This window comes from Trachurus japonicus, chromosome 24 (assembly GCF_045865225.1).
Source record: "Trachurus japonicus isolate A0001 chromosome 24, Traja_1.0".
NCBI classification, from domain to species: Eukaryota; Metazoa; Chordata; class Actinopteri; order Carangiformes; family Carangidae; genus Trachurus; species Trachurus japonicus.
Window position 1 is genome coordinate 9463191 of NC_140930.1, and position 25310 is coordinate 9488500.

At 40.8% G+C, this 25310-nt stretch overlaps 1 protein-coding gene across 1 annotated transcript in view; it reads right to left on the reverse strand.

Annotated features, from left to right (window-relative positions):
- map3k5 (mitogen-activated protein kinase kinase kinase 5) overlaps window positions 1–25310 on the reverse strand; it is a 97385-nt gene that overhangs the window by 51070 nt on the left and 21005 nt on the right. The window contains 5 exon segments of the mRNA XM_085771705.1: window positions 2141–2247; window positions 6643–6811; window positions 10005–10198; window positions 17265–17288; window positions 21461–21600. Of these exon segments, the coding sequence (XP_085627831.1) occupies window positions 2141–2247; window positions 6643–6811; window positions 10005–10198; window positions 17265–17288; window positions 21461–21600 (634 nt within the window).

The following is a 25310-nucleotide window of genomic DNA, read 5'->3' on the forward strand; positions in this document are numbered from 1 at the left end:
CACACGGACATCTTGGCACCCTGCAGAAACATTTTCCAGTTGCTGCCAAATTAAAGCACAGCGCGCTTTATTGCTATTTGAGGCGGTGGCACCTCGAAAAAACCGCAGGAAGTTTACAAGAAAAGCAGCTGGTGAGAAACAGGCAGTCTGAACCTCCTGTTTTTTGTACATCTGTCTCTTTCCACCCCCTGTGAAAGAGAAACTGCACATACACACACACACACACACACATACACCACTAATAACATCACTGCTGCTTGGGAACCTGAAGTTACAGCTGCATTAAAACAAAAACAAACACAACAACAACAAAAAAACCTTCTCCCATTACTGTTGCTCATGAAAAACCGTTTAAATCCCACAGATCAACTCCAAACTGCAGCGTTTTTCACTCCCACCTGGACTCAAAACTACATTTCAGGGTTCGATCAGATGGTAAAAGCTGCGTTTGAGACCAAATTGAAAACTATCAGCGCCATATAACCACGCTGTCTGGACTGAATCCACCACTTTTATTTCACTATATTTTTGCACCATCCTTCATCTTATCTGTTCATTTTCTTTGTTGACCTTGTTTCTAACTGGACTTCTATGTGTAAGAACTGAGAGTAATGACAAGCCAGAGTCATACTGCTCATATGTGAACATGTACTACTTGGCCAACTTGGCAGAAAAACCACTGAAACAAATATGCAATAAAAGAAATAAGTGTTAAGTATGCACATTTACAACATAACATAAGCAGGTGGTTCTGGTGCATGTGCATAAGGAGTGAATTTTGCTTCCACTGAGTTCCTTATTTTCTAGGTCAGGAGACCTTGGCGTGTTTCATTTTCCTCGTACAAGACCACTTATTAAGGAAAAACACGCTTCAAGTCATTGTCCATCTGTTTGACGGCTCTTTGCAACCTGTAATTTCTCTGTAATGTTCAGGCCATTTTTCAGTGGAAGTCATTATCACTAACATAGCACTGAAGTCTCAGTAAGTATCGCTGCCATGGTTACTTGCAGGTTAACGTACATGCATGCTGTTCAAACCAATCAGTTGTCCTCCCAATTGGAAACGAGTGCTTTCTTCTGCCGTGGTACACATCAATGCAGCTCCCGTGGTTTTAACTGAATTCACCTCAAAACGTGATGAAAAATTGAAATGAAATACATTTTTAAGAATCACATAAATCAAAAATATTCAGAAATATCTAAAGGGATAGTTCAACATTTTGGCAAACTGGCCCATTGCCAAAATCCCTACAGTTTTAGGAGTAGGTTCGGTACCTTTAATTGTCGGTGCAAGCTATTTTTAGAACGGCGGAGCAGAGCCGTGAGCTGCTCAAAGCTACGCTACGGAGGCTCATGGGATTTCTTGGTTTCCCTCATCAAACTCATCAAATACACAATTCACAACTCCAAAACGCTCTGGTGGACAAGTTGCGACCTGCACATTCACCACGCTATGAGATAATCATGTAACATTACGAGACAGAGTTGTTTTAGAGGTAAATTCATGCAAAACCACTGATGCGTGTTCCTGTCGAGGGCAAGCAGTCTCTGCATTTGCCTCGAAAACAACTCTGTATTTGATGAGTTTTATGAGGGAAACCAAGAAATCCCATTAGCCTCCGTAGCGTAGCTCTGAGCAGCTCACGGCTCTGCTCCGCCGTTCTAAAAATAGCTTGCACCGACAAATAAAGGTAACGAACCTTCTGCTAAAACTATAGGGATTATGGCAATGGGCCAATTTGCCATAATGTTTAACTATCCCTTTAAGTATTGTGTGAAAACAGTTCCAGAGTTAAGATGCTTCCGGTCGCCTCATGTTTATCTCTGCTGTCAACAGATGACAAGTTTTTAATTTTATTTATGCATTTTTAAATCATATTTATGTGTTGACAGTTTCATTAGTTTATTTATTATCTGTTTTTTTCTTTTGGATTTGTTTTTTACTCTGGTTTCAGATCCTCATGATTTTACTCTGCTGTGCATCTTTTCGTCCAAAGTTTGAACGACAAGAAAGGAAACTTGAATCTTGACTTGTCAACAAACACAAGATCAAAGTTGATTTGTACCACATTCCTCCTAGTAAATGTGTTGATGTGTGCGTGTGTGTGTTTGGATGCTGCTGTCATATTCGCCATCTCACCGGTTCAGTGCAAAGGCGTAGTGGAACTTGACGTGAGGATGAGCCACGGGGTCAAAGGTCGGGAGCTTCTCCAGCGTCTCCACCAGCTTCACGATGGACTCGTAATCCTATAGGAGAAAAGCAGGGAACACACACATACACACAGTGGTGAGCTTCTGCTGCGCTGAGCATTGTGGGACGGCACCCTGTGACCTCCAAACGTGCAGCCCCGGCTCGTGAAGACGTGGAGCGACTGCGAGGGGCCGGAGGCAGCGTTTTGTGATGTCCCTTTATTCATTCTGTCTGAGACTCAACTGTCTGCTTAACACCAAACGCGCTTCAATAATTGAGCGGTCCCTTCATCACATTTTTGTTGCTCCTACTTGCCTACATAGTCACTATACCCAAAGCATGTTGAATAATTCAGCAAGTCCTCAATGCTTGTTGTTCCTATGAATGATTTATGAGGCTGAGTGCTGCCTATGGTGAGTGGGAGGACCTGGACTGCGAGCGCCATCACAATGCAAACACTAACAAAGAGCGGAGAGAGCGGCAGATTTAAGACGAGCCAACCAAAAGCTTCGCCTAGAGCTCTCTGCGGGCGCTCAGCCGGAGCTCCTGTTGGAGGAGTGACGCTGCTGCCGAGGCACAGACCTCTGTGTGTGTGTGTGTGTGTGTGGTACAGTGAGTACAGTAGCTTCATCTGCCAAGGTCGAAGGCAACAGCGGCGACATTGGTGTGTTTGAACTTAAAGAGGAGCATCAGTAGTTCGGGAGCGTCTGATGTAGTTTATTCTAGAAACTTGTTGAGATGTTTCGCTGAAAGTTTTTTTTTCCACCATGTCCTTCTCTGAGGTGACATGTCCATGTGCTGTTGTAAGGTCAAACTCATCAAATACACAATCCAACAACTCCAAAACGCTCTGGTGGACAAGTTGTGACCTGCACATAGGGCTGCACAATTAATCGAATTTTAATCACGATCACGATTTTGGCTGCCACGATTAAATTAAGATGATCGTCACGATTATTAACATGTAAAAAAAACGGGCTGTGCTGCATATCAAATCAAGCGCTTTCTCAACCAATAGTCCGCCAACCACCAGGGGGCGAACGAGAGGTCAGGGCTCCATGAAGCTGCCTAACTAACAAGCGAGCGCATCCTCCCTTTACATGTTGTTTACAGTCCAGAGTGTGTGTCCCGGGGCCGGTCAGTCGGCACCTAATACATCCATGGTCGGCACCTTCAGATGCTGCTGTACTGTGTCACCTTCTGCGCCCGGTGTTACGTCTCACTCATAGACTGTATGGATCTCACTCTGCAGTGAGAGTGAGACGATGTCGGCAGCAGACGGTGACAGTAGACATGACGTGTGTCTGTGTCTGGTCAGTCAGCACCTCAGGCTGTCTACTGTCGCCGTCTCTCTCTGGATCGGATCGAGGTCGGGCTGCGGGGTGGTCTCGAAGCTGGACCGAGACCCCGTCACCCCACGCGGCCGTTTTGGTGTTAATTACATACGGCGTGTAAATAAAACGTTCCGACCGTGATCATAACGGCCGGTAACGGCGATCTATGGCCGTTTTGGTGGCAGCACAGTTGAGCCAGGCCGACCTGCTGGACGCTGCCTGTGTGAAAACACTTGGTCTGTTCATTAAATGTTTTTAATTCGTTCCAAATTGCTGCTGAACCGTCCGTGCTGTGCTTCGGTCCATGCTAGACAGACTCTTGCCCACACATCTCTGTGTATCATTGATGGCAAAAATTAATTTTTACCTATAGCCTACTTTGAAATTACATTTCAGAGCCTGTACTTTCTTACTTTTATTTGAGTAAAGGAGTTGAATCAGCAGCTACTTCTACCAGATTTATTTTTTATTTTTTGTTTTTTACACAAGTATCTGTACGCTACTGTACAGAATGACACCTCTGCACTCTGCAATGGCATTTATTTTTCGCTAGCCCTTTGTCTTGGGTAAATTTTATTTTAGGCTATTATTTATTTTTATTTTACGTTTTATTTTGAACTGAAAGCCTTGTTCACATAGCCTATTGTTTGTTTCAAATAGAAAGTGCAATAAAAACATGTTTTATCTAACATAATGTATAATCGTGATTAATAATCGTGATTTCAATATCGACAAAAATAATCGTGATTATCATTTTGGCCATAATCGTGCAGCCCTACCTGCACATTCACCACGCTATGAAATAATAATGGAACATTACGAGACAGAGTTGTTTTAGAGGTAAATGCAGAGACTGCTTGCTGAAAAACTGCCCCCGACAGGAACGCACATTAGCGGTTTTGCATGAATTTACCTCTAAAACAACTCTGTCTGGTAACGTTGTGTTATTATCTCATAGCGTGGTGAATGTGCAGGTCACAACTTGTCCACCAGAGCGTTTTGGAGTTGTTGGATTGTGTATTTGATGAGTTTGATGAGGGAAACCAAGAAATCCCATGAGCCTCCGTAGCGTAGCTCTGAGCAGCTCGCGGCTCTGCTCCGCCGTTCTAAAAATAGCTTGCACCTACAATTAAATGTAACGAACCTACTGCTATGACTATAGGGATTATGGCAATGGGCCAATTTGCCAAAATGTTGAACTATCCCTTTAATAAATGGCTTAACTTGTTACGAGGGGAAACGGAGGACACAGACGCGCCCTGTAACCCGTAATCTCTTGTTTATGACAGATTAAACTAGACAAATATACATGTCATAACAACGTATATGATATATAACGTTATCTACCGCTCTATTGATTGATTTCTCGCCGGCTTCGTTGTAAACAAATGCACATGACCGGGAGGAGGGTTAGCAAAACAGAGGAAAAGCGACCGACCTTACATAGTTCCTCTTTAATACAGACCTCTGCAATGAATAACTGATAGATCACCTGTCAGAAAAGGAACTGCAGCCTATTATTATATAGCATAAAAACACCAAACATTAACCTGTTATGACTTCATCATCAATACCAGGACTTCTCCTCCTCGACCCAGTTTTTATACTATTGCAGACCTTTATATTCTGAATACTGCTTGAGCAGAGACATTATAAAAGGTGCCGTAAGTACATTTCCTCTGGTGCCAGACGAGGTTTCTTCTTGCCGGGAGCAGACGGTGTTGATGATAATGGCCTCTCGCCAAGAAGAGCTTCAGCCACAGTTGCATTAACAAGACGAGCTACTCAAAAGCTTCAAAGCTCCTTCAGCAGTGACTCACGGTGACAAAGCAGAATGAGAAAGAGACAGGATGGACTCGGGCTAATTGATTAGAAACTTGATGCCAGACAAACAGCACCTTTTCAAGATGTTATTTTTTTGATGTATTGAATATTATTTCTCTTTCTTCCTTCCATTGGATACATGATGTTTTCCTCTCTTCTATTGAACCTTGTTATCAGTATTATGCCAGGAGCCAGAACAATAGTGAGCAGTGTAAATAAAGATGAAATGACGTCCAAGATGTTGCACTTTTCACTGGTTTCTGACCAGTAACTGTCACCAGTAGGGATGTCACGATTATAGATTTTCTTTGTACGATTACTGTCAGAGAAATAATCACGATATTACGATTATTACGATTATTATGCATTAATTAATTTCACAACATATGAATGTGTAAAATCAAATACAGTCAAAATATAATTACATTACAAATTTTTACACTAAATATTTTAAGTATCTACTATTCATATGTAACCAATTATTAATCCTCCAGGGGAAGTGTTTTAAATATTCAAATCATTAATTGTCATCTATACCAAATGTTTAAGTTTATTTTAATTGTTTGTTTTTTATCACAAATGAGACGCTAACATTTAAATTTCTACCATGTTACGTTAGGTAAATTGACCAGTATTTCTTACATTTACCTTAACTTTTGTGCACATCTGCCTCCGTGTTTCCAACATAATCTTTTTTGGAAAGTGACGGTATTTAAGAATCTTTACGATTAATTAATTGTGGCGTTTAATACCGCGATTAATTGTGAAAACAAGTAATTGTGACATCCCTATAGTCACCAGTAAGTGTCTCGTTTCTTTTGTTACTCAAACACAACACACACTTAATGTTGTCTGTGAAAGTTCCCTATAACGGCCACTCGTAACTTCCGACCCGTGAACTCGTACCAGATCCAACTGGTATGACTTCACAGGAAGGAAAAACACAAAGTACGAGTTTCCTTGAACGCACCATGAGTTAGCAGCGCCTGCCCTTGTCAGGCATCAATTGGTCCTCGTGCTACGTCACCACATTCACGCGCATCCCTTGGCTGCACACACAGCCCTTCATGCCGTTCTCTCCCCTCATTGGATAACACTTGTATCCCACAAGGAAAATTTTCTCCTCGGGTTACAGCAGAGCAGAGTGACGGAGAGACTCGTGTTTAGGCTGAAATACTTCATGTAAGTGATTGCTGACGGAAAATAGGACTATTTAGGACTTATATTAACAAAAACATTCCACTGATATCTGCTTTAATTAAAACAAATGACAACAGAGGGGAAGAGGCGTACCTGGATGTCCCTATATGTCAGCAGCAGGTTGATGACGATGTCGACTGAAAGGCACTCCACGTTGTCCAGCCGCTGTTGGATCCGGCTCAGCTCGGCCGCCAGCTCCATGCCGGTGTAGAGCTCCCGGGCTTTCCTGATCTCGTTCAGGATCGTCTCACGGAAATACTGACTGCAGGACAAAAGACGCAGGTTATAAGTGTTTGAAACAGCCAACACACCTACGTAAAATGACACGTAAAATGACATGTCATGATACGGCTTCCTTCGACTTAAGGCTGATGTTTTCTCTCTGTATTCATTCAACATAGACCATAACAACACCCATAAGAGAATCCAATTAGCACCCGGATAATTGTTTCATGTGGCTGAGCTTCTTCCTGAGGTGCAACTCTACTCTATTGGACTTCATTTCCTGTGTTTTCTCGTGTCTTTTCTTTTTCTGTTCCTTTCCTGTAACACAACTTCATAACTTCAGATTGTTCTCCAGTGAAATCTTAGCATCTCAGTTTAGATCTCCTTGAGAAATATAAGTTTTGTCTACTTTTGCAATGTACTTCCTGTAAGGCAAGGACAATGTATTACTATACAGTCTGTTTTAACTTGGGCTGGTCATTAAAATATCAATTTATATACTACTGTATTTTGTGCTGCATGAAATGAATAATTCAGTAGACATTTGATTACTGAAAGCCAGCTATAAACAAAATTCTCAATCCCGTTAACTGTACTTCATTTATACTTCATTTTGTTATTGTATGGCTGCTTATATCCAGACTTACTGTAGCCTAACTGTTTTTTTTTTTTTACTTTTGAAAAAATACAGGTATCCAAAAAAGTTGAATGACATTTTTAAAAGATCCATGCACCAGTGATGCATCTTCTGTGGATTATTGTTTAAAGCTTAAATACCAAATGTCAACTCAGTGCAGCCAATGTACTATATCTTATTCACATAATAAATCAGTTTTATGTGAGTTCACTGACAAAAATTCAATTATCTTGTTCATATTCATGTGCTCATGAGCATTAGCAGCCGATTACCGTCATTCCCCAAGTTCAACTCAGCTGAACTTGGACCATGTTTTCGGGGAAATAGAAAGTTACTAACTTACTTAGACAAACAATAAATCTGTTACATTTTATCGACTGAAATTTAATTTGCTTGGTCGTATTCTTTGAAACAAAGTACAAGAGAAAGCACTGTTTTCCTATCATGACTAAATAATCTTTATGCTACAGATTAAAGCCACTCCACAGTAGCTTCTCTCTCTGCTATACTTAGTGTACCCTTGAAGAGAGTGGCAGGGTTAAAAGACTCAGTTCAAACTCTGTTCCCATGATGAATCAGCTACATGTGACTAAAATTAAATTAGCTTAAAATTAAACCTACATGACAGCGGGAAGAGGCAACACTGACATCAACTGACTGATACCCTGATTTATTTAAAAGGCCAATGGCGTCCCAGTCCACACAGGCTTCATAGCCACAAGGCGTAACACATTGAAAACATGGCTGGACGGTTATAAATAGGTATTATAAACAGTCAGTCATGATCCCTGTATGTACAGTATGCATTTAGGTCAGAGCTAAATCTCTCTGCTGTGTTTTCACTGGTTATAACTTCATGGATGCTGGTTTCCGGGAGACAAACGCTTCATCAACGTTTTTATTTATTTATTTATTTTTCATCTCTGCCTCTAAAACCTGAGTCATATTCCTGGAGCCGAGCTTCAACGTACTGGCAGCTGCGTTGCCTGTTGGCAGGAGAGTCTAAAATATTACCCCAGCAACTGAGGCGGTGTAAAACATTTTTTTTATTTTTTATTTTTTACATATTTTTTAAAATGCAAATCACCACGCAAGTCAAAGTTGAGGGATGCACCACATAAAAATAATTACAGCAAGTAAAAATAGGAAGAGTGGGACAGTAAAACAAAGGCCTGTTCTGCTGATAGGCTGTCACATAAACACCTAGAAACAATATTTTTCCTCTGAGGGAACTTAACAAGTTATCAGTTTGTGATCACGCTGTTTCTTCCTCCTCTAGTAACGTACCTACAGTAATACTATATCAGCCATCATCATCTTAGTTTGCAGTTAATCCAACAACCAGTTCCACATTGTTTCTCTGAAAACTAACGAGGAAACGTTTTTAGGCATTTCACAAGTGCAACGTGCGCCTGATGCGATTAACGGTAACGGTTACACTGCTTTCTGAGGAACTTCTTGTTTACAGAAATAAGTTTTTCTCTTCTGCTTCCTCATCGTAAAATTCACTACATTTGCTCTTTGTGTTTCCTTTGGTTTTGTAAAATTCATGATCATTAGCATTTTCTTGGTTGTAGGGAAATAACCGTTAAAAAAAACTGATGTATATTCAGCTGTGCAAGAACTGATTGACTGTTTAGCATCTGTTTGATTATATTAATTAGACACATATCATTTCAAGTGACTTACAGAGTAACAGAGGCTGCACAGATAGAGTTAACGTTACACTTACTGTAGCTAAAGCCAAAGCTGAAGTGAAATTTACAGCTGAATTTTCTCCGTAAGTAAAAAGTGTGCCTAAAAAGGCACATTTTTGATTAACAATCAATTAAATATGTTATTCCATGTCACTAACTGAGGCAGTAGCTTGTCAACATGGGAAAAATAAGAGTTAAACTCCCGCTAACTGACTCTAGCATCAGCTTAGAGTTGCTATAATGCCAACAGTCTTCTTAATTTTGGTCAAATTACACACTAAATATTTTTATTTATTTAAATAGACTGTAAAATAAACAATAACTATTTTTGTGTAGTTACTGTTTTTTACTGTACAGCAGTACTGACCTGAAAAACAGGATGCTAATGCTAAATCTCAATTTACAACTACTTCCTGACTTTTCCCCCTCAGTAAATCCAGATTATACATATCAAAATGTTTTTGATTAGCACACAATTTAGTGTGTGCCCATCAACTAAAAAATTAGGAAGCAGCCAGCTAAATTCAATAATGGATAAACAAACAAAAAAAGCTGAACTCTTGCTAACTGAAACTAGCAATAGCTTACAAGAGTTGCTATAATGCTAACTGCTAAACTGTTGATTATTTTGACGATTTGGTTTGGTTAAACTATGTTTAAACTATAAATATATTTTTTCTAAATCTAAATATATCATAATATAAACATTAAACAGACTTTTGCTCAATTTTATTCCTTCTGTAGTTATTAGTCTCAACTGTGTGCAGCTGCAGCAGTAGCTATTAATCTTAAAAACAGGAGCTACATATTGGTGATGATGATGTAACTTATTGTCATAGTAACGTGTGTAACTGGATGTCACCCATCATCCACCATCTACATGTCACTGTACTTACTGGGAGTTGGCCTGCGACACTTTGAGCAGCTGGATGAAGCGGTCCAGCAGCGGCATGCAGATGGGCCCCAGCAGCATCTCGAAGCTGGGCTGCATCAGCTCGGTCAGGCCCTTCATCAGGCTGCTCTCACAGCAGTACACCTTGTTGTGGGGCGTCACCATGTACGGGATGAAGGTGTAGTTGGCTGAGCATGTCTGTCAATGGTACAAGAAAACAAATACAATTGTGCATTTTAATATTACAGGATTACTTTTTTATGTAGTCTCTTCTTTACAGTAGGCTACAGTACCTCTAAACAAGGTAGGCTATAAACTGTCTTGAATTATAGAAATACACACAACATTGTATTTGGGTGTTATATGTTTAAAAAAATGCCTTACAAACTTTTCATCCCCTTTAAAAGTAAACGTTTTACTTGACCTAATTCTTCTCCTAATAATTCTTGAACCTTGGTTGCTGAAGAAGGCCATGCAACACGACTAAAAGCTCCAGAGCAGCTCATGAAAGGACCTTGTGATGAAAACTGTCTATTTTCAAATATCAAAACTAAATGTGCAATAATAAAATGTCACTTTGCCTTTTCAGTCTTACACCTGAATAGACTGGCTAATCTATATAACTGTTTTTACTGTTGTAAACTGTGTGTGTGTGTGTAAACACTGTTCTACACACACATGCACAGCACTTTCTCCAACTAACTGCAACCGGCACAATTTTTAATGTTATCTTATTCCTATTTATTTTTTATTTTACTTAATGAAACTGCTGCTATCTCTTTTTAGAATCATTGTCTTGTTTTAAGTGTGTCTCCTTTTTATTTTGCTTCTCGCTCCCATGTTAAACAAAGGTTTTTACATGAAAGTGACAATAAATTGAATTGAATTGAATATTATTTCATTATTTCTCTTGACACGACTACTTTATATAGGTAGCTACTGTACATTATGGAGCTTATTGAGCTATTACGTGTATTAATAACCCACAGTGAGAGTACAATGGATTGTAGGCAAAAATATCTTTGCAGTACAAGGGTGTCCATTTATGGCACAGTGACACACCCTCATTAAACAGTTACCTTATCTTAGTTACGTAACAAACAAAACTGTGCATGGACACAGTGCAGTTAAACATTACACTGTGTGTGTGTGTGTGTGTCTGTGTGTGTGGAGGAAGTAGATAGCCCGGGGCAGGGCTGAGCTGTTTCGGTACTGACAAGGGGCTTCGGCTCTGATCTGTCTCCACAGAGAACAGCATTTATTATTATGTGGTGCTGCCTTCAGTGAGCCAGTCTGCAGCCGGTGTGCAGCAGGGATGTGCATCAGTGGTGGTGGTGGTGACACCTGCATTAGAAGCTGCTTTCTAACACCAACAACAACACAAACACTTTGAGCAGCCGCAGCAGCAGCAGCACTTATAAATCCCACTTGCTCATGCAGCCTTGTGAAAATAAACCTATAGTTCACACATGCAGCAGCTCTACCCTGTGATTTCCTGCAGCTGAGGCGTTCAGGAGTCATTTCTGTTTCACGTCTGTTTCAGTTTCAGCTGCAGTTAAAGCAGAAGTAAGCGATCCGGTCATTTTGGCTAATGCTGCGTTCCAGGTAGGCTTTTGAAACCGTAAATTACAGATTCAAGTCACAACTTACGACTTTGTAGCGTTCCAGGCAACCCACTCGTGTTTTTCCGACCTGTTTTACCTGTGAAAGTCACTATAACGGCCACTTGTAACTTCTAAAACACGAGTTACGGGCTGCCTTGAACGCACCATAACAGTCCTCGTCCCTACGTCACCACATTCACACGCATCCCTTGGCTGCACACACAGTCCTTCATGCCGTTCTCTCTTCTCATTGGATAAAAACTGTAGGATACGAGAAAAGTTTTCTCCTCGGCTCAGAGCAGAGCAGAGGGACTGACAGACCCGTGTTTCGGTCCAAACACTCTATGTAAGTGATTGCTGTCGGAAGATATAACTATTTAAGACTTATATTAACACAAATATATCGCTTACTTCTGCTTTAAAACCAACTTACTAAACTCCAATTCCTGACATGCAGTGTTTTGTCTGGAGGTAAATTCCTGTATCTGTGTTTGTTTTAACGTTCGTATCACCCCCCCGCCAAGCAGCAGCGGCCGGTCATGATGCTCCTGTTGAAGTTTCCTGCCACTGCTGAATAAACAAAGAGGAAACACGTGCATGTGGTGTTTATGTACAGACAGCTCAGAGAGAGAGAGAGAGACAAGAGAGAGAAAAGAGGCAGGCAGGAAAACCACTTCTCACATCCTCAAGAAGCAGCCGAGGTCTTTTCAAGGAGAGCTATTCCCAGAACGTCAGATGTGCGGTGAAACAACAGAGACGTGTGTGAGCGTCTGAAGGCGACTGAGCTGCCAACCAGCTGCTTCCTGACGGCTTTAATATTCAACCACAGTTTCTGTTGCTGCTGCTGCTGCTGCTGCCTCTCTCAGTGCAGACTGGTGGAGACAGTATAAGTGAAAGGAGAGTATAAACTGTTCACTTCCTCCTGTGCAACAGCGGTTCATGACATCACCGTCCGTCGTCTGTCTGCTGCAGTGGCGGACGGACGGTGCATGCCTTTCAAAAATAAACCTTTTTTGAGACTCCAAAACACAAAATTTGCGGACAGATGGGCACCGTGGCTGGAAATGGTGGGTGAGTAGAGGAATGGGGCTAGGTGAGGTTGGAATACTGTTAAAGTCTATCAACCTGAGTACCAGTGCTAAAATTGTGATATTTGTTTCTTTTTCGTTGTCATTGCTATCCTTGTTTATTGATCTACTGTAGCAGAATGTTTATATTCACAAAAAAAAAAAAAAGAAATGTAACAACTGAAATGTATTTTTCTGTGGTGGTGTTCAATAAAAATAAAGTTGAAAAAAATAAAAATAAACCTTTTTTGTTTGACCTCTGTCTCGATCAGGTCAGGTGTAAAACCAGACAGGTTGCAAAAAAAAAAAAAATCTGGACGCTATATTTAGATCCTTTGTATGTGTGTGTCTCTGTGTGTGTGTGTGTGTGTGTGTGTGTGTGATTCATGCCGTCACGGGGATCACATGACGACGACGGGTTTTGTTTTCACAGGCTGATGCATATTTCAGAGCGGCTGCTGCCTGCAGGTCAACCGGCTGCTAACCTCTGCTAGCCCGCTCACAGGTTAACAGGTTTGAGTCAAACACATGTGACAGTATCAGCTCATGGTGTGTGTGTGTGTGTGTGTGTGTGTGTGGAGGGGGGGGTAGTCTAGTGAATGTGACTGATGAGAGTGAGTCAGTGAATGAGTCATCCCGGTTGTTAGCCTTATACCCATGGTCCATCTGTCCATTTGGAGTTTCAGCATTGGAGCCGCATGCCTACTCACTCACCTTTCACACACACACACACACACACACACACACACACACACGACGAGCTGACTACAACTTGGTATCAGCTCTTCATTTATATGACTGTTCTGTTCCAGCAGCAGCAGCCATTAACCCATTGAGGTAGTGACTAGTGATGATGACTAACATGGCCTCCTCCAGTCTGTACCTGTGGGCTGTGGTGGGTCGCTATAGTCGCTACACGGAGTGAATTCACACCAACACAAAGGAATTAATGTGTGTGTGAGTGAGTGTGTGTGTGTGTTGTTATTACAGTGATTTCATGTCCACCAACAGAGGCTCATTACATGGATTAATATAATCAAGGTGGGTAGATGAATGCACTTAGTTTTAATTAGAAACACAGGCTTTCTCCCTCTTCTTTTTTTCTCCTTTTACAGATTGATGGGAGACCTGGGAAGCTTCTCAGACATTTCATTTGGTGCCACAACAACTTCCTGTGTGCTGTTTGTTTTAAATAGTGTTTTTGAACAACTGACTAAGTATCTATTTATTGATTTGGGGTTGTTTGTGTGTATGTACAGTACAGTATGTATGAATGTGTGTTTATGGTGTGGTTTTATGAATAGATAAGTCTGTGGTCGGGTAAAATGAACAGCTGATACTGTCCTGTGACTTGTGAATTAAGTGTGGTTGTAAAATCTTCAAAATCTTCAAAATCTTCTTCCTCTTCCTCCTCCTCCTCCTTCTTCTTCTTCCTCCTCCATCACATCCAGACCTTCCTCATTTCCTCCTCTCCACCACCAACAGTATCTCATCTCCAGGAGTTTCCTTTATGTTATCTTTTTCTTGCGTTCAGACAAAAATTGGAGCGATGTGTTACCTGCTTGACAGTTTCGACTGTGACTGTGACTCCAGTCTTCCTCAAAAGCGTCATCCAACGTGCTGCTGACGTGTCATTTATCAGGGTTATCCAGAGACCACCCAGGGGAGGGGGGCCAGCTGATAAATGACACGTCAGCAACACGTCGGATGAAAAAGAAACAACATATAAGAAGACAAAATGAATATAATCAATCTGAGTTTCCTTCACAATAGGCTCAAATCACCTAACACTCACTTTTCCTCTTTGCACATGGCGATAAAAGATTATTCATTCACACTTCTGATACTAAAATTAACCACTGATACAAGAACAACACTGCCCCTTTACTTCCATGTCGTCTGCATGTCTCATAAAGGTCATAATAACAATGACTTTTAACCTCTGACATACAGCTTTAGCCTCAGTGCATGTCTGTGTTAAATAATGTTAAAGCAGATATCAGTGGAATGTTTTTGTTAATATAAGTCCTAAATAGTCCTATTTTCCGTCAGCAATCACTTACATGAAGTATTTCAGCCTAAACACGAGTCTCTCCGTCACTCTGCTCTGCTGTAACCCGAGGAGAAAATTTTCCTTGTGGGATACAAGTGTTATCCAATGAGGGGAGAGAACGGCATGAAGGGCTGTGTGTGCAGCCAAGGGATGCGCGTGAATGTGGTGACGTAGCACGAGGATCAATTGATGCCTGACAAGGGCGGGGGCTGCTAACTCATGGTGCGTTCAAGGAAACTCGTACTTTGTGTTTTTCCTTCCTGTGAAGTCATACCAGTTGGATCTGGTACGAGTTCACGGGTCGGAAGTTACGAGTGGCCGTTATAGGGAACTTTCACAGACAACAGGACGGTAAAAACACGAGCTACGGGTTACCTGGAACGCTACCAAGTCGTAGTTGTGACTTGAAGCTGTAACTTACGGTTTCAAAAGCCTGCCTTGAACACAGCATTAGCCGAAACGGCCGTGCCGATGATATCTGCTTTAAGTTTTATTTGAGCACCTTGTCCATGGCAGGCTGATAGTTGTTGGTGTAGACTTGGATTGCAGGTGTAAGGTCACTAAAAATGGTGAAAGTTGACTTGTGACCTTTTAATATTAATATGAACACAACTGAATGATATGCAGAAAAGAAAAAGAAATCACACTAGGATTATTTTGACAGCTATTGCTATTGCAATATGAGTCACAGTTATACAGTGGGAATGGAAAATTTGTGTGTTTCACTTTCACCGAAAAAAAAATTATGATTATGTGATTTTTGGTGGTGGAGTCTGTATCAAAACCTCCATCTGGAGAACATATAAATATTTATAAATATATTAGGGCTGCATGATTTGCAACAAGATGATATGGGCAGATATTCCGATATGTGATTTCAGTGTGAAAACTCATTTTCACTAAAATATAAAATTAATGATGTGATTTTTTTTGGGGGGGTCTTGCACCAAAACAAACATGTCACTTTACATTTTCAGTATGATTTGTTGTCCAGGGCGTCTCCATTTTACTTTTATCAAAAAAGCTATTTAGACATTTGCGTTGCCAAACTGCAGTTTTGATTACATTGTGCTGACCTGTGCAGCCTGAGGCCGAGGCAGCGCTGTGCTTCATTTACGGCTTGTTGTGACACATTTTAATAAATTATCAAAACAATTACGGTTCCTGTGGTCTGGATATTGCACTTAGCCGTATTATGATATCGGTAATAATATGTCCATTAATCCCTCAGGCTGAGATAAGAAGGATGATCAGAGTGTGTTTGCTGCATTTGCCGTCTGCTACTGAAAGGAAATGAAAGTGATTAAAACGGAGGCTGTATAAACATTTTGTTAATTATACTGGGAGCATGCACGAGGGGGAAAAAAAAGAAAAAAAAGAAACACATGAAAGGGGGATGTAAAATCAAATCAAATGATTACAAACTTTGCAGATACAGCTCTTGGAGTGCACTTCCAACCAGCGCAGAGGGTTCGTTAAGAGCAGAGGGTCTCTGAGAGCTTTAACACGAGCAGGAGAACAAAGACGAGCGAGTGCACACGAGGGAGCTCGGCGAGCTCACTCTCACACACCGTGAGTGATAATCAGCTCTTCTCACATGGTGCGAGTCAGTGTCAGAGATCAGTACATTTCATGCAGCACAGGTACCACCTCCTTCTACTCTGAAAAGCCACTTAAGAGAGCTAAGCCTTTCATCTGACTCCTGAACGCGGACTCCTGGACAACAACTCAGCCTCCTCCTGCGCTTTAATCACACCGTGCTCCACTTTGTGATCAAATGGCCGACTGTTCATTTAGAGGATTTACAGAAGATTTCTAACTGTTTGGACCGGTGAATACTTGTTTATCAGGCACGGATGCAAAACATGTGTTATCTCCAGCTATTCCCAGCTGCTTTTCTCAGTTTTATATTGGATTATTTTGACTTGAATAAGCAAATGAATTAAAAACATCTCTCCGCTGCTGTAACAACAGGTTGGACGCAGTGTGTCATCTGGTGCTGTAACACGGCTCAGAGCTGCAGGATTAGTGCTCCACGCTATTAAGAACATATGCTATACAGCAGCACTGTATGTACACATGCTATTGTATTAGGAAGTGCAGAAGGATGTGACTCAGTAAAGAACAGGATTTCCTTAGCTTTGCGTCAACACCTTATTTGAATGTTGCAGCTTTTGCAAGTCAAATTTTCATAATGCTTCTTGTGCCTTTTTTTATGCAGATTGCAGTGTTCATACAGTCTGAGAACAAAAAACAAATATCCTGAAACTGAAATATGTTTCTTTTCTTTTCTTTTCTTTACTTTTAAATGAAATGAAATGAAACTGAGCATTTCTCACAGCTTCTAAACAACAGTGAGCTGCAGAGGAGAAAAAACTTACAACATATGGTGTTAGACACTGTGACTCCCTGCACGTTGTATAAAAGCATATTCTTGCGTGTGTGATGTGTGATGTGTGAGCAGCGGGTGAATAATGTGTGAAAGTCAGAGGCGAGAGGGAAAAAAAACAAAGAATAAAAGGATTGCTTTGTGTACTTACAGTGTTCTTCTGGCAAATTATCTCCTGAAAGAAGAGAAAAAGAGAGAGAAAGATGCATTTAGAGATTCAGCAGGAACATTTTTACCCTCACGGCAAATTCTATTTTGGACGTTGTGATACTGGATAAAAACAATACAAAAAAACCCGACCAGTTCCACTGGCATCAAACACATCATACCTCACATTACACTTCATGTTAACCATATTGTGATTGAGTAACATCTATTAAATGTTCCTGGTGATAAGCTGCGATGCTGTAAGCAGACTTTATGTGGTGACAGCACCTCTAATTCACCAAATAAAGGGTAGAAACACACCAGAACTAGAAGGATGATCATAGATAGCCAGTGTAAACAACATGAACCAGCATCAGAGAATAAAAAAAATCTAATTTATAGTAAATGATCTGAATTTGTGCGAGTGTGTGCTCTTAGTACGGTGAAGCAGCATTCTGTTTCTATGCCCCAATGGCCTGGAACAGACTACCCACTCACGTCAGAGAAGCAGCCTCCATAGAGCACTTGAAGACCTATTTTTATACTCTAGTTTTTAATTAATCACTGGTATTATAATCCCCGCCCCCCTTTTTTCTTCTTTCTTGTTGTTGTTGTAAATTCTGCAAACTGTAAACTTTAAATTGCATGCATTATGTTTTAATGTTTTTATCTCGTCTGTATTGCCTTTTACTGTACCATTCTTTTACCCTGTAAAGCACTTTGGGCTGCACTATGTGCATGAAAGGTGCCATACAATTAAACTATCTATCTATCTATCTATCTATCTATCTATCTATCTATCTATCTATCTATCTATCTAAAGTATCTATACTATAGGTACTGTAGATAGATAGTGTAGATAGATAGATAGATAGATAGATAGATAGATAGATAGATAGATAGATAGATAGATAGATAGATAGATATCTACAGCATCTATCTATCTATCTATCTATCTATCTATCTATCTATCTATCTATCTACAGTATCTATCTATCTATAGTATCTATCTATCTATCTATCTATCTATCTATCTATCTATCTATCTATCTATCTACAGTATCTATCTATCTATAGTATCTATCTATCTATCTATCTATCTATCTATCTATCTATCTATCTATCTATCTATCTATCTATCTATCTATCTATCTATCTATCTATCTATCTATCTATCTATCTATCTATCTATCTATCTATCTCTAAAATGTCTCTGACCCGATTAATCCACCAGGTTCAGTGCAAGTTGTAATACTTTTTTCTTGCATAATCGTGCAGACAAACAGATTTAACAATAAAATAAGTTAGTGAGTAGTGTAAGTCTGCTCATATAAGCAATGGAGATTTCATTCTCCATGAATAAATGCATCTCTAACTGTCCTTGAGCGTTCAACTGATTTGCCACATAAAAACAAATACGTGACTGTTCATGGAGGGAGGTTGTTGCTTTGTAAATCATGTTATATACATGTTATATACAACGACACAGCCAATAAATAAATAATATTACTATTCCATTGATAAAATGATGTTAAAGTTGAGGTGGCACGGAGCGATGTTTTATATCCTGAGCATAAAGATAAAGGTTTTTTCTGTGATGGGCAAAAGTAGCACAGAGCTTTTCTGTTGAAATGACAGAGATTAAACCTCAGTATCCATCAAACCATGTCACTGTTGTTGCATCACCCGACACTGACGTCTGACGCCTCCTCTCAGTGTGTAAAAGGGTGCTGTTGATCTGCTCATGGTTGGTGTGACATTTATTTCTTATTTTTTCTGAAACGTACCAGCCAACCACACCCACCACGACGACAGGGCGGGAGGTGCGAAAACGGGCTGAGTCTGAACTTTTCTGTGCGACATTGATGTACAGGCTGGTTTGTCTGCAGCAGACTGAGGCTTCAGTGTTAAAAGCATAACGTCGGACACTCTGCCAAGGAGAGGGTTGTTTTTGACGACATTTAATAATACTGTATGTGGGCTTTAAAATGAACGAACCAACGATCCAACCACATTTCCTTGATTCTAATTTTGGGATAATACTGTAATATCAGTGGCAAATTATTTAAACTTGGACCGTGCACATCCATCTTTAATCCAGAGCCACATGAATGAACGAGCTGCCAATTCCTGCATCGAACATTAGATGATTTGACTGAGCTACGAATAAAAAAAATTCACCTCTAACAGATCTAAATGTATTTCAATATCAAGTCAAAAGACGAAACCCTGAGCACACGCGACTTTTCAAACTGAAAATCCTAAACCCTCAACCTTCAACTCATTCTCTAATACTAGATCGTGCTTGTGTGCACACAGGCACTATTTTATTCTTAAGAGGAAAAAAAAAAAGAAAAACCTTCAGTGAAAAGAAGCATGACCAGTGAGTACACAAAGGCGTCTGTGGGGTCCTGGTGGTGTATTTTTAAAAGGAGCTGCAGTATTTAAAGAAAAGCTCTGACTTTAAAACAGCAGCGCCTGCCTGATAGAGATCAGAGGAAACCACCAGAGAGAAAGGAGGTTGCCCACCGCCCAGCCAGACGGGTGGGCACCGCTGCAGACCGCAGGGAGGGGAAAACGCCTATTAGGTACCGGTTTACATTGCGGCAAAGCGTTGAATGTCATCTTAACCAATTATGATGCATAAATAATAAAGGCTTATAAGGTTAATGTGTGTTTGTGTTTGTCTTGACTCTCTGCTGACTGGGTGTGTAGCGCTGCATGCTGACTATACCCTGCGGTCTCTGGCCGAGGATCCCTGTCGCCATAGGACTCCCTTCACTACACAAAGTTACTGGCTGCAGTAAAAAGGCGTCAGTGTTCCCGTGCTACAACACCCCGGGCCTCAGACTGTGTGTGTGTGTGTGTGTGTGTGTGTGTGTGTGTGTGTGTGTGTGTGAACTACGTCTCGTCTGCTGCAACAGGAGCTTTTAGGACTCACACACTGCTGTTGTCTTTGTCGTGTGCTGACGCAGCTGAAGCAGCTTCCAGCCCATTAAAGCAACAAGTGGACGTTTTAATACAGATGAGTTACTGTTGTTACATGTATGAATCAATACCCAACAAATGCATGCAGGGGAACTGTTTGCATACCTTCTTCAACCCTTGTTAGTTACTTTCTACAGTGAGCAGATGCATCTTATCTAATACACTAAGCCTCAGCAAGCGCTCAGTGTGTGTTTCTAATCCATTAGATTGTGAATTAGAGCAAAGATGAAAAGCTAATTTAAGAATCGATTGATAGAAATGCAGCCGGAATTAGTTTTTTCACATATCAGACACTACGATTAAGTACTAAGGCCATCGTAGGTAAAGCGAGAACAGATGGGGAGTAAATATCTGAGTTTAAATCTCTTAAAGTTTTACATTAAGTGTAAAAATATGGAAGAAAAAACTCTAAAAATACAAATTGTGCATCAGGAAGATGGCTTAACCTTGTAAGTTTACATTGTCTAATAAGTGTAGCTGGTATGTCATGGATCAATCTTGATTTAAAGAGGAACTATGCAAGATTTTTTACCTTAATTAAACAGCTTCAGAGTAATTGTGATGGTTAAATAAATGACTTGTAACATGTTTCGGGTAACAAAACAGCAGAAAAGCAACTGGACCTGCATAGTTCCCCTTTAAAAAAAAGACAAAAAGTAAGTACGTTTTTCTCGCAAATTTGGGTGTTTTTCTTTTAAATGTGTAACTTTAAACTTCAAAGTTCAAATTTATAACTTGAAAATTGACCCCCACTCTTGTTTGTTTCTTTAAACCTACAGTAGGCTACAATGGGTTAAAAAATAAAATAAAAATGCAAAAAGACATCCCAGTGTTGGCTGCAGAGACGCCACTGAAACCCAAAATAACAACAACCACTTTAAACAGAGGTTGATCACTAATTGAAAAAACAAACTGAATTTGTCTTTCCCCCTGTGAACTCCGTTTTTCCCTTTGAGACCTCATTTGTTTTGCTCATCCACAACTAAATGAGGCCACCGCTGACTTTCCAATCTGCAAATGTTTCATAAATGTGTTTCCTTCCATTAAATTACTGATGCGTTTATGTGCCACTGCCGCCAAATTACATTTCTGTCAGTCCTGCATCTGCTTCTAAAATAAAGCCTTTTAAATCACGGTGCACCTCGATGACTGATCGTCGTTGCCTCTACTCTGTCTTTTCGGGTCCTTGTTTTGTCTGTAACGGCGGCTCACCTGCAGGGACTGGAGGGATTCGGAGTTAGTGTCGCAGTACAGGATGATGTTGTTGGCCATGCTGAAGCTCTCTCGGACCCCCAGGTGGTAGAAGAGCGAGGGCTGGCGGAAGGCGTCCGTCATCTCCACCACAGCAAGGTCTGAGGGAGAGAAACACATCGGTGTTGTTATGTCGGGTGTGCCTTTTTAGTTCGCATTTGTATCTTTGCATCAATGTATTTTCTCAAGCTGCAGTGTGTTCGGCTCTCATGGCCACTGAACAACAGTAACACAGATGGAGTGAGTGCATGGCCTTGGTGAACAGCTCATATGAGGCTATTAAAGGTTATTCACACAGAAGGTGAAGTGAATTTCAAAGGCAGCGTGATTACCTAACATCAAAGTCAATGGAAAGGCAATAATAGATGTTAAATTGCTCAGGTCTGTTTAGCTTTTCCAGCTTTTAAATGGGAAAACTACTCATCCTCTGTCATCTTGATTCAGTCTGTGCTCTCTATTACCTTCAATATCACTGTGTACTGTAGATTTCCCTTCACTGGAACAAAAGAGTCTTTCCAAAACTACAAAAAAAAAGCCGAAAATTAAATTACCTTTAATCTAAGACCTTTTTATCCAGAAAATTTGACCATTTTCATTCTCAAAGTGACAGACACTGCTCCATAATCCTGTTAGCTTTCAAAAAAAACACACACCAACAGCTCTTATCTGAAAACAAATACTATAAAAAACATCAATAAGAGCAGATATCTGTATGAAATGAACACAGACATAAACAGCACTAACTCGTTTTTAGCAGTGTGTCTGAATCCTGTCAGGTTAAGTGCTGTTTTGTTTTGCATTGTTTTAAACAAGCCACAATTGAAATGTTCAAACAATTAGTCAGTTAATTGATGGTAATCAATTACCAATTAGCAGTGTGTTTTCCAGACTGTTGGTTCGGGAATAAAAAAAACACAACCTGACGCATTCACATGTCTAGATGAATCAATGGACTAATCAACAATAAAATGTTTCACTAATCATAGCTGATCAGTGCAGCTTCAATCAATGTGTAAAACTTGTTGCGTCAGATCAAACAGCGACAGTCGCAACCTGTTGATCTCTGGTTTTCATTAAATCCACCATCGACTGCTCTTTATTGCTCTGGGAGAGAGAGACTCAGCTCCGAGGTCAAAGGTTAATGGACCCATACGAAACCACATCATGCGTGTGTCACTATTACAAACTGTATATTGTTAAAGGTGACACTCACTGCTGTTGTCGGCTATAGATTCTCACGTCAGAGGGACAAGTGGAGCTAATTCAGAGGGCGATTCTTGAAAAAAACAAAAAAAACAGAGAATCGATCATGGCGATGGCGGTGGCTGGCTGGACCCGCCTTTTAAACACAAACACCGGCGTCAATACCACCCTGACTGCAGCTGGACTCGGCCATACGATCCGGATCAATAGGTCAAACAGGAGTAAATATTGCAAACTGTCACTCAAGCCAGTTGGAAATGTGGCTTCTGCTGGTGAAGGGGGGGCGGAGACTTCCCAGCAGCACCAACACGCAGCTGTGTTAAAGGGATAGTTCACCCAAAATTGAAATTTCCGTGGCTTCTCTGAGTTACAGGGGGTCTCGGCGTAGCACTGCATGTCCATATAACGGTTGCAAATGGATACCACTTTTCTTTGTAACAAAAAGACACACCAAAAAACATCCAAATACCTCCATGCTGCTCGTATGTAATGTCCGTCTTGTCCAGCCTCATTGTCGCGATTTGCACTGACGCCGGCGCAAATCTCGCGAGATTTGGACGGACCAGGAAGAGGAGCTTCCGCTACAAACAAGCTTGAAATATAGACTTATTTAATTTTTTTCAGAACAATTTCGCATTTCGGGGCTTCAATACAAGACGGACATTACATACGAGCAGCCTGGAGGTATTTGGATGTTTTTTGGTGTCTTTTTGTTACGAAGACAGTTGGTATCCATTTGCAACCGTTATATGCACTGCTACGCCGAGACCCCCTGTAACTCAGAGAAAGCACGGATAACTCTGAAACTTCTCCCAGCCCTTAGTCCACATGAGGGTGAGTAGATAATAAGTGCAATTTGAATTTTGGGTGAACTATCCCTTTAACCACCGAACTGAACCAATCTCACATCCTGGCTCTGAAAACAACCCCCAAAAAATATCTAAAATCTTGTATTTACAGGTTATTATGTTGCAATGACAGTGTTACAGAGAGCTGTGCACTCTGTCCCAGAGGTCGCCTCGAGCTGCCGATAACAACAATAACAAATCAACCCAGGGGCTGCACTCCAGTAATGACAGGAGGGGGGGGGGGCCGAGAGCGTCACAGAGATAACACCACACCCTGCGCTTTTCATCTGTTTCCAACTATCGGCCTCCCTGTGTCAACAAACACATTAAGAGCAGAGAATCTCTGATCCGGCCGACCAAATCTTTTTTTTTTTTTCGCCCCCTTTTTCAAATATCCTTGTTTAAAGCCAGAGGCGACGGCTGCAGGACTATTACTGCAGAGAAAGAGGCACCAAGACGTTCAGTCATCTGGACACAATGAGCCACTGTAAGGACGTGTTCGCACTGAGAGAGACTCGCATGATGGATTCGTCTATTAGAACCGACTGCAGGTATTCTGTGGTCGGTCCCTGTGCAGAACAGAATAAGGAGGAGGCAAGAGGAAGTTCAGCAACGATCAATTAAGCTTCAAAGTTTTTCTGCAGTATCTGATTCTGTTTCTGTTTCTGTATAGCCCTTAGTCCTCTTTCCTTAGACCCATGATTTCGATGGAGGAAAACTTTTTGTGGACTTGAGTGAGAAAGAAGAAGGTATGAGACTGGAGTTGGACTTCTTGTTCTGCCACACCTCAAGACTTGGCCTGACATGAGAGCTAAAGTATTGGAAATGTGAGTTTTAGTAAAGCAGAACACATCCAAGATTTGACTTTTGACCAGGTAAAAATCAATACGACATGTCCACTATAACAGCATACCATCAACATTTAATTATTAAATGTATTCAATCTGCAAAAGAGGTTTTGTTTTCACCTGTGTTTGTGTATTTTGCAGCAAGTTTGTGCAAAAAATACACAAGTAATTAAGTAAGTAATCTGCATCAAACTTGGTGGAGGGATCGAACAGGGAAGAATCTATTATATTTGCGGTAAATCTGGGTCATTTATTATGAAATTGACTTCTTTGTTCTGATGACAACGTGCTTTATAAATGTCTGTCCATCTAGTATCAATGAATTCTTACTTTCACTTTCAGATGCAGTGAAATGATAAAACATGACACTTGAACTTCCCCATTTTACTGATACTGATACTGTACACTAATCAATATTCATACAGTATGTCAAAGACAGAAATAAGTCTTTCCTCAACAAATCCAGAGAAAATGATTTAATTTTATCTCTATGGAGCCTTTTGGCATCTTTTAGCCCGTTGTTGGGTTCACTCCCTCCGCTGTCATCATCAGCCTTGTTTTTTTCGGCTGCACACACTCTGATTAACAGCTCCATGAGGCGATAACAAGCCAGTGTTGTCTTTACAGGTCCTTATGCTCCACCTAAGTGGCATGAAACCCAGTTAGATGAGAATAAATCACTCAACAACAGAACAGAAACCATGTGTAGGCTCACAATTTCACTTCAGTGGCTCGGGTGGCCGGATGCCAACACAACCCAACGGTGTCGGCGTGGGGAAAAGCCTATCGAAGGCCGGCTGATTGTAGCGAGTGGAGAGAGAGTGGAGAGCTTTTGTCAGTGATGAGGGGCTCTGCAGCTCTATACGCTCTCATCATCATCATCAGCAGCAGCAGCAGCAGCTCATGCAAATT